The 15285-nt window shown below is 35.4% G+C and overlaps 1 protein-coding gene across 1 annotated transcript; it reads left to right on the top strand.

Moving 5' to 3' along the window:
- Window positions 1–1018: 1018 nt before the first annotated feature.
- Window positions 1019–14004, top strand: LOC110930266 (cellulose synthase-like protein G3). The gene is made up of 6 exons (XM_022173548.2): window positions 1019–1641; window positions 7813–7965; window positions 8632–8757; window positions 12319–12762; window positions 12889–13236; window positions 13315–14004. The coding sequence occupies exons 1-6, from the start codon at window positions 1051–1053 to the stop codon at window positions 13855–13857; spliced, it is 2205 nt and encodes a 734-aa protein (XP_022029240.1). The 5' UTR covers window positions 1019–1050; the 3' UTR covers window positions 13858–14004.
- The last annotated feature ends 1281 nt before the right edge of the window (window positions 14005–15285 follow it).

Here is a 15285-nt window from a genome sequence, read left to right as displayed (position 1 = left end):
ATTGGAATTGGTATGTATTTGTTTACTATTTAAAAAAAATAACATATATATAGCGGACTTTTTTTTTAAATCGCGTGTCCCTCAAAATCACAAGCCTTATGCGTAGGTCCTCCCCGCACACCATCATAGCCGCCCATGATGCTATTGGTAAAAACCTTTTAATTTAATGCATTATTCTATTTTTTATCAATATAGTATACGTTTTTAATTGTTACTCTTTTCACTAATTTAATTTTTTTCGATAACTTGCGTCCGTTGACTTAAAAAAACTAAATACGTAGTCATGTTTGATTTAATTTCTTGACGTTCTTATATAAATTTGATTGAAAACTGAGTTGTATTCGAAATAGAGTATTTTTGTGTAGTAGGCTAGATTAAGTGTCGATGTCATAACTGTATCGTGACGAACAAAATGAATACCGACTAAACAAGTCGGTATTGGTATACGCTTAAAAATTTATACACTTTTAACCCATTTAGTTTTATATAATTTAATTTTCCTTCGATAACTCACGTTCATCACTTTTTATATAAAGTTGAATACGCAACTTTATTTAATATTTTTTTTTCTCATCGTTCCTTTATTAACTTTGTTGAAAAAGATTTTTTTTTCTTATTAGTACCGTGAGTCCGTGACAGGCCGGCCCGATACCGACATCGGTACAGGTATAGTTATTATTGGAATTTTTTTTTCTCATCGTCCATTTTTAAACTTTGTTGAACACGGTTTTTTTTTTTTTCTTATTTTCAATGTAAAACACATTCTTTTGGACATGTCATGACTTTAAATCAAGTGGCGGTGTCATACCGTTACCGTAACGAATCAAACCAGTACCAACCGAATTTCTTTGTGTAACGAACCGATCCGATACCGACCGAGTTCCTGCCGCATCGCGCGGGCAAATCCACCTAGTTTACACTATTAAACTATACATAAGAAAAGAAAAGTCCTCAACCGATATGCGAATGATTTTTTTTTTTTTTTTTGCCACGAGCTTATAAATAGTGAAAACAAGTAACAAAGAATTGAATAAGCGAAGGAAAGAAGCCATGGGGACACTTCTTCTTCACACATACAAGCACATGTCATGCATAACCTTCAACCGTGTCTTTGCACTTATTTACACTTGTGCCATCCTTGCCCTAATCTACCACCATATCCTCACCCTCCTCCTCCTCCACTCCACCACCTTCATCTCCATCGTCACCACCACATCCCTCTTGATCTCTGACCTCATCCTCGGCGTCGCATGGGCCACCACCACTTCCTTCCGCCTCCGCCCCATTCTCCGAAAAGCTTACCCGGAAAACCTAGAGAAAGTCATGGACATAAAAGATTTTCCTGCCATGGACATATTCATATGCACCGCGGATCCGTTTAAAGAGCCGCCGATGAACGTTGTCAACACCGCGTTGTCTCTTATGGCTTACGACTACCCACCGGAGAAGATGTCGGTGTATGTTTCGGATGATGGTGGCTCTGAGCTTACTCTTTTTGCTTTCATGGAGGCAGCAAAGTTTGCAAAGATTTGGCTCCCATTTTGTAGGGAACATAACATCATGGACAGATGTCCGGAAGTATATTTCAGGTCTGACCCCCATGGAAGTGATGATGAGCTTCAGATAATTGAGGAAATTAAGGTAACTGCTTTAACTTTTGTAAGGTTTGTTTCGTCCCTATTTTGCATGAAGATTACACATACTATATGTTTATTTTTATATTTACTAAAATAAAATAATAACGATTGTTACGTGTTGTATGCCATGGGCGGATCTAGGGGTTGAGGGGTACCTAAGCTACCAAACTTTTTTTGGGCAAAATTCAAAAAAAGGTTCTTATTTTTACGTAGATTTGCCACTAAATATACTGATTCCCCATATAGTGGAAATTTTTTGGGTTGAAAATTTTCAGTTATCTAAGTTATTGTGGGTGTCGTCTCCAAAAATCATAAAAAAAAATTGTGGTTCTTATGGGTGATAAAAAAGTTTGAGCCCTATTCGAAAATCTCAATTTAATATAAACTTATCAATCTCTAAAATTTATGTGGATGTAATTTGAATAGTTATTTTTAACTAAGTTTGGGCTGGAGGGTGTGGGAGCGTCACCCCCGCCAGCTCATCATGTATAGCGCCCCATAGGGCTTCATCACCACACCCTCCATTTTAAGATGGGGGCGCCATGGTTGAGGCGCTAGCATGGTAATGAGAAGATTAATGTGTTCAGGTGAGGCCCACAACATGTAATCCAATCAAAAAAAAAATCAATTTTGTTTAATAGGGGGCTCTATCCACATCCTGCAAATTAAAGGGGGGCTCCATGGCTGACGTGGATCCTACGTGGCCTGATAAAGCCCCTAGGGGGCTCCAACCACACCCTCCAGCCTTAGAAAGTAATTTATTAATTAAAGGGAAAGATGCAGTTGACAAAATTAAGCATTAAATGTCACTAAAAAAACAAAAAATAAGCTAAAATAAAGAATTTGGAGACGGCAGGATTAGAACCCATGTCTCCTTGTTGTTTAAGCAAGACAGTAACCACTACTACAAGGGCTTATTTATATTATCTCTCGATTCAGTGCATATATATTCTATCTTATACAACGTAAATTTTATACAAAATTAAAAAGATTTAGGCCCTTAGAGAATTTGGGCTTTGTGCCGTCGCCCACCCCGCACCTCTTACGGGCCAGCCCTGTGGGTTGATTATTTTATCTGTTTGCAAATTTGTAAACAAACAAACTATACTATTCCTAGGCATGTTGTAAGTTAATATATGAGTTAATTACACCTATAGTCTTTGTGGATTATTGAAATTAACATCTTTGAGTATTAACTTTTTTTCGTAATAGGTGCTATGGTTTTGATTTTATAACACCTTTGAGTATTAAGCCTAATTACTGTTAATTCTTTTAAATGAGTGTAAAATGACTACAATACCCTTAAAGGGACTATTTATGCAATTATTTCAAAGATAAATTATAAAACACCTCCACTTAGGATATAGGGTGTCGTCATGACCACCATGACTCTCCACGTCAGTGACATGTCACCCACCTCTAATCCATAATCCAAAACCACTACCCTAAGGGTGTGGTCATGACCCAAACCACTATCCCCTTATTTATTTTAATTTATCTTTGTCTAAAGAAAAATGAAATGATTACTTGAAAAATGGAAAGGAGGACCATGGTTACCATGGTTTAATCCATGCAAACTATGGTCGATTAGGGAAGGGGTGGTATAGCCTTCTATTCATGTTTCTACGTGGCGAATTATGTCCCAACCATGACCCCCACACCCTTTAGCCTTAAACAACCGTTTACCACCACCTTTTGACTAAAAAGAAGGTCCTTTGACCTTGAAACCCTTCGCTGCATATCGTCGCCCGTACACCGACGTCTGTGAGTTGCTTGACAAGACATCAGGGTGAACAAAGGATGGTGCGTTAATGGAGAAAAACTTGATCACAACATGGTGGTCGACGGCCAGGATGAACGGAGGATTGTGGAGCTCCATGGCGGTGGACGGCTAACGAATTGTTTGAGGTTGGAAATAAGAAGTAAATTATTTTATGTATAATATATTAATTTATTATTATAATTTGATAACAGTGGGTGGGGTTTGGCTACAAATGCCATTTGTCCTGCAAATTGTACAAAGTGTAAAAGTCATAAAACACCACAATTTCAGCCATAAAACACACTCAAAACACAGAAATAACAGATTGAAGATCACTAAAACACAGTATTCAAACCCTAACAGTCCATAAAAACTTCAAACACACCATCGTAGAACTATGAATATAAAACACGACATGATAATCAACATAAAACACACTAATGTTAGTCATTCACTAATCAAAGCCTTATAATCCAAAACATAACACAAAACCCACAAATATGCGTTTTAGTAATCTTCACTTTTTTATTTGTGTGTTTTGAGTGTGTTTTATAGTTGACATGATGGTGTTTTATAATTTTTTACACTTTTTAGAAAAAATGGACTTCGTAGCCAACTCTCAACTCTCACCCTGATATTAGTATATTCATTGTTGAATACCATCATGTTGTGTTTTGTATGGGGTTTTCAAATATTTTCTTAATTACATACACACAGCGTTTTAGCCCTAGCGTATTTATTGGTGAATATAAGTTATACTTTTTTTTTGAACGTCCAACATAAGAATCGCCGGGTACTCTGTACGCGGCACCCATTGGCCGAAAGGTAGCCCGGGGCAGCCCAACCTGCGCGTACGGAGCCCCTAGCCCACCATGCCACCAGTTCCGGGGAAAAACCCGACCCTCCACCCGCCCGAGGGCATGACAATGCAGAGCCAGTAAAACCCGGGTGGATCAGAAATCGAACTCGAGACCATTCGATCAGTAGTCTTTCCCTCATTTCCATAACCACTGAGCCATAAACACAGGGTTCAAATATAAGATATACTAGATACCAGTATATTCATTGTTGAATACATGATTATATTGAATATATACATGTGGTTAAATGTGGTTAAATACACTATATGTCTATCAAGACAGTGGCGTTTGCTTTTTTTTCTTGAAAGTCGGAGACATTTAGGGGCTGTTTGGTAGCCTCTTAATGACCATTCAGATACTACCTCTTAATGGTTTAAAATCTCTGAATGAATAAGAGGTAACCTCAAGTCTGAATGGTTAAGAGGTAACCTCTGAATGGTAAATCATCACATATCACATTCTTATACCTTCTCATTGGTAAAATTCTTAATGGTTCCATTAAGAGGTAACCTCTTAATGACCATTCAGAGGCTACCAAACAGCCCCTTACTTTTTTTTAACGTACACAACTTTTAATCACTATTAAATTATTATTATCTTGTTTAAAATTATTGTTATTATCTTGTTTAAAATTGAACGCAAAGCCAAAAGTCACTACCAAATAAGCTAAACTCATATTCATGCTCACATTACTATTACTATTACTACTATATATTAATAAACAAGGGTGGAGATACAATATGAAGTTTATTTGGCTAGGAAGGCTAAGGAGTGATCTTGACCATCCATTTAGTTAATCAAGGGCTAAGATTAAATCAGAGAAATTGAAGTAAAGAAAAGAGGCGCGTGAGTTTGTTTAGGGGCATTCTAGTCAATCCAAGCCAATAGTTTCTCTCTCTTCCAAATCCCCTCATTTTTTAAACGTTAATAACTCTTTCATAGGACATTATTTTTTTATAAAAATTGCACCAAAAAAACGAGCGTTTTTTTATCTTTAAAACGAGTATACTATTGCTATATTTTCAAAAAAAAAAAAAATAATACCCAGTTGCGTAAAACGCAATAGAAAAACCCTCAGTTACGTAAAACGCAATTAGAAAAAAAACCTAAAAATGACATTTTTCTAAAACGCAATGCACAAAAAACACAAATAAATGACTTATTTGTAAAACGCAATGGTCAGAAAACACAAAGAAATTTCTTATTTCTAAAACGCAATAGCCTAAAAACTCAAAAGAAAATGTACTTTCTAAAATGCAATGGACTAAAAACACATAAAAATGTGTTTTACCTAAAACGCAATGCACCAAAAACACATAAAAAGTGTTTTACCCAAAACACAAATTAATGTCTTATTTGTAAAACGCAATGGCAAGAAAACACTTAAAATGTCTGTTTTCTAAAACGCAATGGACTGAAAACACATAAAAAAGTGTTTTACCTAAAACGCAATGCACCAAAAACACATACAAATGTCTTATGTGTAAAACGCAATGGCCAGAAAACACTTAAAAATGACTCATTCTAAAACGCAATAGACTGAAAACACCTAAAAAATGTGTTTTACCTAAAACGGAATGACTAAAAACCCTTCAAAAATGTGTTTTACCTATAACGCAATGACTAAAAACACTTAAAAATGTGTTTTTTTTTCTAAAACGCAATAGCCAGAAAACACATAAAACTCTCTTATTTCTAAAACGCAATGGACACATAAAACTGTCTGGGAACTGTCTGTGACTGTGAACTGTCTGAATTGTCTACGAATTACTGTCTTCGAAATGAGCCAATTTCTGGAAAATTAATTTTTCTGATGCATTTTTATTACAGCAATTTAATCAGAAAAAAAATTTTCCGAAGTGATTTCTTCGAAATGAGCCAATTTCTGGAAAATTAATTTTCGGCTCAACCCCAGCCAGGGGCTACCGCCCCTGGGACCCCGCTACCAGGGGCGCTGCCCCCGAACCCCCGCCATGATCGTAAAACGCAATGACTAAATCAAAAACCCAGATCGTAAAAATGAAATTAAAGAATTTCTTACATGGATCGAAGTGATTTCTTCAACAATTGACGAATTTTGAATAATTGAAACACTTATCAGCGCTCGAATCGAACGAATCGAGTGATTATCTCCGAAATCACCGGAAAAAAAAGAGATTTTTTATGAAATTAAACTGGGTTTTTCTTCAAAAAAGCTAAAAAACACGTTGATCGGGTATTTGAATCTTTGATTGGTGATGAAAATCGCACTATAATGTAGTGATTATTGAGATAAAAATTGAAGAAATGGTTGAAGATGGTGGGTTTTGAAGTTACTGGGTTGAAAAAGGAAGAAAAAGGGGTTGAATTGACTAAAATACCCTTTTTCTTTATTTTAAATGTTGCCACATGTCCTAATCCTATTACTTCCTACACTTCCTAGCCAAAATAAACTTCCTATTTGATATTTTCCCTAATAAACGAATTGAAATAAATAGTGATTTTAATATTATAATAATATATAGTTTTTTTAATACTTTTATTATTTTAATATTATAATAATAGTAACAAATTGAAATAAATAGTGATTTTAATATTATAATAATATATAGTTTTTTTAATACTTTTATTATTTTAATATTATAATAATATAGTTATTTTCTTTTTTACTTTTTAACTTTAATCCTTTTTTTAATATCGGGGGTTGGGATAAGCTTGGTATCAACCGGTATCGAACCAGTACTGATATCGAAAATACCGGTACGGTCCTGTTCGGTATCAATACATTAAGGTAAAAACTTGCACTAATACAGAAAACGCCAAAAGTTGGTGCCGAATTGATATTGAAAATCTTTTGGTTCGGGAAATTCAGTGCTGCTACCCGGTACCATTTGCTCATCCCTGATCACGGTTACCGTACGAACAACGGTATCGTACTTTTTTTTGTTGATTTTCTTCAACTTGGTGGCAACCGATACAGAATCGGTACTGATACCGAAAATACCGGTTACGGTACCGGTATATGAAGGTAAAAAACGGTAGTGAACCGGAACCAGGAACGCCAAAAGTCGGTACCGAATTGGTACTTAAGATCTTTCGGTTCGGCAAATTTGGTAACGGTACCCAGAACAATTTGCTCATCTCTGACCACGGGTTTCATACGAACAACATCGTTACCATACAACTTTTTTGGTTGATTTTCTTTCGGTTATCTTTTAGTGTTTTTTTTTCTCCATTTTCTTTTTATTCTTGTCAGTAGTTCCGTTCGCAACACGCTCGTAGTGATTTCAAAACACATGTAAACACAGAATAAAAAAAATTCGGAAACTTCTTTAAACCTAGTTTAAATAATTGGCAAAGGAATCACATGTGATAAGTGATGTCTTGTTAAATAATTGGCAAAGGAATCACATGTGATGTCTTGCGATTCACCACATGTGCGAGAATTGGTCCACTAGTTAAAAAAGAAATTAAAAAGTTATTTTGTAAACGAAAATTTCAGAGAATTTTATTTCTGTAAACAATATATCAGGACGCCAATTAGATAATATACGAATTTTGGTAATCATTGTAGGCAATGTACGAGAACATGAAAATAAGAGTGGAGAATGTTGTGGAAAGAGGTGAGGTATGCCCGTATTACATTACCAACGAATTACAACGTCAAGCTTTCAATCAGTATCGAACACCAGGGTTTACTCGTGCAAACCATCCAACCATTATTCAGGTACTACCATTGTTTTTTTCCTTGATAGCAACATAACATACAAAGATATAAAATCCCAGCCACTTATTTATGCTGGTATGCATGACCATTGATGAAGGAATGAAATTGCATTCTTTTTTTTTTTACAAAAAAATAATGTTGTAAAAATTCTAATCATCATCATACTCAGTAAATCTCACCAATAGCAAAGCTAAGGTAGGGTCTGAGGAGGATAAGATGTAGACAGTCTTACCTCTACTCCGTAGTAATAGAGAGGCTGCTTCCAGTGAGACCTCCTCCTGGCTCGAAATTAGTTTTGCATCAAGCCTTGGACATAAGGCACATAACACTCATCAATTGAGACAAATGTCAATTAGTGCATGTACCCCTTTGTCTTTCGGCTATTAACGTCACCACATGATGCATGATTAATCATTTCCCTCTTTTAACGTTATTTTCACGAAACTAGTAAAATAACGTTAAAATTTGTGCACTTTCACTTTTGCCCCTCGAGCGCCCACACATACATACATTACATGTGCATACCGCTAGGGGGCGATAAAATTTCTAATAAATTAGCTTTTAGTTATTTTAAAAATTAACAATATATATTTTTTAATCATAGGTGAGAAGTAAATTTTGTTTGAATAATACCTAGAATTAATGGATTTTTTTGTATGAAAACAGGTACTGATAGAGAGTGCAAAAGAAAAGGACCAGAATGGGCAATCAATGCCTAATCTGATTTATGTATCGAGACAAAAAAACAAAAACGCCCCACACAACTTCAAAGCTGGTGCTCTCAATTCATTGGTAATTCCAAAACCTTATCAATCTCTACAATTAGATTGGAATCATGTGTCGTAAGATGATCGATCAAGATCGTAAGGTCACGATAGTAAGATCAAGACCGTAAAATCAAATCAAGATAAGAAGATTTTGCTTAGATGCCCTATTGTTTTCGTATATAACGTCATGCATATCATAAGGTCATGATCGTAAAAGTATAGACATGGGCAGAGGATAATGGAGGCCTGGGGGTACCCCAACCCCCACCAATTATTCGCTCGTAATGTTAATTTTATCAAAAAATTTAGTGTAAAATATTGGATTTTTAAGAGTCCAATCCCCACCGATTTGGATTTTCAGAGTCCGGCTCCGATCTAGTAAGTTAACAACACAACTTTTTCTTAACAAAACTCAAATCGGAAAGGACAAATACAAAACAATCTTAACCTAGGAAATCGGGTCAAATGAACTTCGATTGACCTCATTCCAACGATGTTGAAACCTGCTCGTCGAACTTTATATATGTTATGTGTATGGTTAATGAAACTTTGTAATAGTTATTATATTATAAACTTTATCTGTAGTCATGCAACTAAGTTTCTATGATTTTATTTAATTATTAAATTTAATTTTGGGTAATATTTGACCTAGCTTTTTATAGATTTATTATGTTCATTAGCTTTATTTAATATATTTGGACACTTTTTATAAGCCCTTTAGATTAATAACCAGTGAAATTCTAATATTGCTACAACGGGAATTTGGTACTGGTAGTGTAAAAATAAATTTATAAAATGAATACCGGGTGCGATTTTGTTCAACAGGTCTTGACTCGATTTTCAAAACAACAAAGTTTTCAATGTTTATATCGAAGCGTTGGCAACAAAAATAAACAAGGACAATTACGTATTTAGTTTTTTTTTTTTTAAGTTAAGGAACGTAAGTTATTAGAGAAAATCGAATTAAATTATGAATGAAAAATTATTATTAACTATGTGGGTTAAGATCAAAAAACCAAATGGGTTAAGATTAAAATATTAATGGGATAACAATGTATATTGATAGTATAAATAGTGACGTTGAAACTTAAAAACAGGCTTTAAGAACTTGTAATTTGATAGAAATAGAAATAGAAATTTTGATAGAAATAAAAATCAGAAAAAGAGAACATCAGATCTATACATACATAAAAAGGATATAGATAAATAAAGAAATAACATTTAATGTAGTGGATAGAGTAATTGTGAAGAGTAAAGTTATTTTTGAGTATCGGTCTTTCTGCATTTTAACCATTTGAATTTAAAAATTAAATTTGTCTTGATTTGAGTTCCTGTGGTTTCTAATTTTAACCATTTGAATTCAAAACGTAAACAACATTTAAATTAGAAACATTTGGTTTTTGGATTCAAATGGTTAAAATTAGAGAGCACAGGGACTCAAATCAAGACAAGTTTGATTTTTAGATTCAAATGGTTAAAATACACAAACCATAGAGACTCAAAAAGGACTTTACTCAATTGTAAAAAGTTCAAAACCAACTCATTGTAAAGTATAGAGACTCAAAAAGGACTTTACCCAATTGTGAAAAGTTCAAAACCAACTCATTGTAAAGTGAGTTAAAGTACCCATAACTAGGGATGAACCTGGTATTAACCGGTACCGGTATTGAAAATGCTGATACTGAAAAACCTTAAAAGTGGGCATTGGTATTGAAAATACCCGGTACGGTACCGGTATTTGATGGTAAAAACCAGTATCGAAAATGTCAAAAGTCGGTATCGAATCGCTACCGAAAATATATCTGTTCGGGAAAATCGGTACCGGTTCGGTACCAATACTTGGAACCATTTGCTCATCTCTATCCACGACGGTGGCCAGGGGCGGACTTATGCATGAACATCGGGTTCCCAGGAACCCATTCGGTTTTTAATTTTTAGCGTAAATGTATAAGACAAACTGAAAAGGAACCCATAAGTAAAATATTTGAGGAACCCATAACACAAATGCTCTAGTGTTCCACTAGTTAATTGTGCACCCCCTTACCTTGACACCCCGAGTTCAAATCCTGAATCAGCCATTTTTCATGTGTTTTTTTCCGATTTTTTCCTTTTTTTTTCCCTTTTTTTTGATTGGGGTGGAACTCAATTAGCGGCGATGGTAGTACTATTAACTGTCATTAACTTGATGTTCATGTGATATGCATTGAATGGCGTGTGCACTTTAATTCAAATAAATTGCTAGCAAACTCTATTTTATTCTTGATAAATGTTTACTGTAATTCTATGTATAGGGCTTTTGCATAATTGGGGAAGGTTCATTTGAGAAGAAAATTTAATTGAGAAGAAAAAGAACAAAGGGTAATTTTGTAAAATATTAAATAGTTTTTTCACTTATCTCATTTATTATCATTTTTGACTAATTAATTAGTCATAAAGACTAGTATCCTCCACACTAACTTTTTTTGCCTACACACATCAAAAGTTATCTTACATATTTCGAAATTCATCCTATACGTTGAAATTTATCCTACACAACTCGTAATTTATCCTACACAACTCGTGATTTATCCTACACTTTAAATTATTTTATTTTATTTTTTTGAAAAAATATATATTTTGAAGATAAGTTACAAAAAATTTAATGTAGTTAGCTATTAAAGAGGAAGACTAGAAATTAATTACCTATTTAGATTTACCAATGTACCCTTATAGTAACATTAAATACTTATATTAAATGAAGTAAAATAAAGCATTCTTATTGGTTAAATTTTTTTCTTTTTTGTTCTTACAAAAAATTTCTTCTCATTTAAACCCTACACTTACATAATTAATGTATATTTAAATTTTAATATCATAACTTGATGTTCATGTGTATGCTTTAAGGTATCATACGAAAAAAGTGACTTTAGTGATAAAGCCCGACCCGATCCGGACGGAAATTCTAACGTTTAGTTGATGGAAATTAGAGCACCTAAAAAGTGAACCCAGTGAAAAAAAATCCTAGATCCGCCACTGACGGTGGCGGGAGATTCGGACATTAGCTCATCCCTCTCTCTTCCCACTCGTCTATTTCTCTCTCCTCTCTCGACCTCCCTTGAAAATGATCCGGACGCCTCCTCCTCCGTCTGGTGTTACAAACCTGACACCATCTCTCTCGCTCCTTCACTCGTGCTCCACCTCGATTCCGAAAGAGAAAAGGCACCACTAGTGTGTGTGCTCTCTTAAAAGACTAAAAACTAGAATGGTTAAGTTGGGAACCCACGGCCCAAACATTAGATCCTTAACCAATTAGCCAAGTGAAATTCTTTATTATATGTTTTCTAAGTTACATATATGTTCAAACACGTAGCAAACACTCAATGAACTACTACTATTCACCCATAGGCTTATTGTGAGTGTATATATAACTTTATTTACTATAAAGTATAAACTAAATAGCTTGTTTCGAATAAACAAATTATTTACGAGTTACTAGTGAAAAACTAGAGTTGGTAAGAACATTTATGTCTAGTAGGAATTGTAAAAGTCTGCTATAAAGATAACGGTGTTTAAAAGTTTCTAAATGTAGTTATTCTTTTTATTGAAGCTTCGAGTATCAAGTATTATGACCAATGCTCCAATAGTTCTAACTCAAGATTGTGACATGTGTTCGAATGATCCTCAAACACCTAAGAGGGCGTTGTGTTATATCTTAGACCCATCAGGTCAACCCGAGTTAGGATACGTACAGTTTCCTCAACGCTTTTCTGGGCTCAACAAAGATGACATTTATGGTGGTGAGGTCTTGCGTTTATTTTTAGCCAACCCGGTTGGGATGGATGGGTTACAAGGCCCTCATTATGTTGGTACCGGGTGCTTCTTCCTTCGACGTGCTTTCTTTGGTGGGCCCACATCAATGGTGCCACCAGAAAGACAAGAACTAAGACCGGACCATGTGGTGGAGAAGCCCATTACCGCACAACCAATTATCGAGTTAGCACATTATGTGGCTAGATGCAACTATGAAAACAACACCAAGTGGGGATTCCAAGTAAGACATAATTATATATCCGAAACATGATCTTGTTAGTTATATACATTGTTTATATCATAAGTTTCTTCTTATAAGATGATATTAATTCAACAATGATGATAATTATTTGAAGTTGTTATATAGATAGGATTTCGGTATGGGTCTCTTGTGGAGGACTATTTCACCGGATATAAATTGCAATGTGAAGGATGGAAGTCTATCTTTTGTCATCCAAGTAGGCCAGCATTTTTAGGCGATGCTCCTTTCTCTCTTATTGATTCCATGAGTCAAAGTAAGAGATGGGCTATTGGGCATCTTGAGGTTTTCTTCTCAAGATATATGCCAATGTTTTTTGGAGCCCGATACATGGGCATTGTTATGGGCTTATGTTATGCCCATAATGCTTTTTGGCCCATATGGTCAATTCCCATCACAATATACTCTTTCCTCCCTCAACTTGCCCTTTTGAATGGATTTTACATCTTCCCAAAGGTATCATTCCTTTTCCATTCTTAATACAGTATCAAGTTCTTGTACATAGTTAAGCTCATTAACTTTTGTTGGTTGTAGGTGACAGATTGGTGGTTTTTGTTGTATGTTTTTCTATTTCTTGGAGCATACGCGCAAGATTGTTATGACTTCATCTTATTCGGTAGTACTTATAAAAGATGGTGGAATGATCAAAGGATGTGGATAATAAAGGGACTTTCACCCTACGTATTTGCATTTGTCGAGTACACCAGCAAGCGTTTAGGGATAGCTACAGAAGGGTTCAATGTGACAAGCAAAGTCCAAGATGATGAACAAAGCAAGCGATATGATCAAGGTCTTATGGAGTTTGGGGTTCACTCACCAATGTTTATACCTTTGGCAACTGCGTCCATTGTCAACCTATTCGCGTTGATTATTGGGATAATACGGATGTCGAGCATTTGGAGTTTGGATACGTTGTTTGTGCAATTGTTTATAGCTAGTTTTGGAGTATTGAATAGTTGGCCCGTTTATGAAGCCATGGTACTGAGGAAGGATAAAGGCCGGATGCATGTTAAGACCATCGTTATATCGATATGTTTAGCATCTGCTTTATGTGTTGGAGCTTCTCTCGCACTATAAATTCGATGTGGTGAAATTATCTACAAGGTGTGCTAGATATTCACATACTTGTAGATGATTGTATTCAAGCACAATATGATGACTTCCATCATAATGTATTGTATAAGTGTATAACTTCTATTAGAGTATTTATAAGTCATTTTGTAATGTGTTGTATTAGATGTATTTTTTTATGAAATGTTCATTTTGTTGGTGTAAATAATAAATATATCTATTTGCAAATTGCGTTAAAACTGAAGCACGACATTGAGATGGTTAGATTAGACCATGGGGTATGGTGGGGCTTGGGTTGGGCATTGGTTGACACGTGGAATGGGGTGGCAGACATGGGTAAACCCACATTGAACACGGTATGGTGGGGCGGAGGTTTGGGGCGTGGGTTTGGTGGGCTTGTGGGCTGACCGGCTGGGCTGACCCGCTGGGCAGACCCAATAAACACAAATTTAATTTTTTAATATTTTTTAATAAAGATCATTACAAAAAAAAAATTACAAAAAAAAAATCCTAATTTTTATACTTGTTTTTTATCTCTTCTCTCAACGCCAAGACTATTTCTAACTCGTCACCCTGTAGGTGATCAATCGGCTAGGATAGAATTTTCAAATCATCACGTCTTTGTTTCAGGGCATCTCTAGCAGAATCTCTAGCTTCTTTGCTCCTTCGTATTTCGGCCCTTTGTTGTTGGAATACGTTGAATGTATCCAACTTGCATGAAATGTCATCCAACTGATCGCTGTATATTCCCCTACGCGAGCCAGAACTCCCAGCTGAAGCCGATGCCGTTTGTTTTTTAGCACGCCTTCTTGAGGCATTTCTTCCATGCTCAGGCCGGTTTGGGCTTGGCGAATCATCCAAAAGGTCCTCAAACTCTTGATCTCGTGCATCAGATTGGGCTTGGGACGAGGCCCTTGACCTTTTGGAAGACGAGTTAGTTTCGCTACCAATGGGGATAGTCGACCACTTTGGATGGAATTTACATATCTCCCAACAATGCATGAAACGGAAGTCGGTCTTCATATTTGATTTGTATGCGACCAGTGCATTTGTCAAAATGTCGGCTTCGGTTTCACCACCTTTAGGGTTTTGCTTTGCTTTATTTAAAAAACCCACTAAATTTTGTAAGTTGGGTGCTTATTTCGGTCCACTTTGAGGATAAGCTATCGTTTTCACGATAAGTCTCCCTACCCATTTCTTCATGGAATATTTTTCTAACCCATTCCCACAGGGCGGTTCGATGTTGCGAATTTCCTATTTTAATAAAAAAATATTAATATATTACAAACTTATATTGAGATTGTTCATTAATAAAAACAAAGGATAAGAATACCTAAAGTTGAATGTTGAGATTGTTCACACCAAGCCCTCGCCAATGCAACTTCTTCAGCATAGACCCATTTTTGTTGTTTTCGTTTGGCGGTTTCAACTACT

Source organism: Helianthus annuus, chromosome 3 (genome assembly GCF_002127325.2).
Source record: "Helianthus annuus cultivar XRQ/B chromosome 3, HanXRQr2.0-SUNRISE, whole genome shotgun sequence".
Taxonomy (NCBI): domain Eukaryota; kingdom Viridiplantae; phylum Streptophyta; class Magnoliopsida; order Asterales; family Asteraceae; genus Helianthus; species Helianthus annuus.
The sequence above is the reverse complement of the archived record's forward strand: the minus strand, read 5'-3'. Positions and strand labels throughout refer to the sequence as shown.

Coding starts and splice junctions, on each gene's coding strand:
- LOC110930266 (XM_022173548.2), top strand. CDS start 1,051: ATGGGGACACTTCTTCTTCACACATACAAGCACATGTCATGCATAACC. Junction 12,763..12,888: donor ACACCAAGTGGGGATTCCAA/GTAAGACATAAT, acceptor GTTGTTATATAG/ATAGGATTTCGGTATGGGTC. Junction 13,237..13,314: donor GATTTTACATCTTCCCAAAG/GTATCATTCCTT, acceptor TGTTGGTTGTAG/GTGACAGATTGGTGGTTTTT.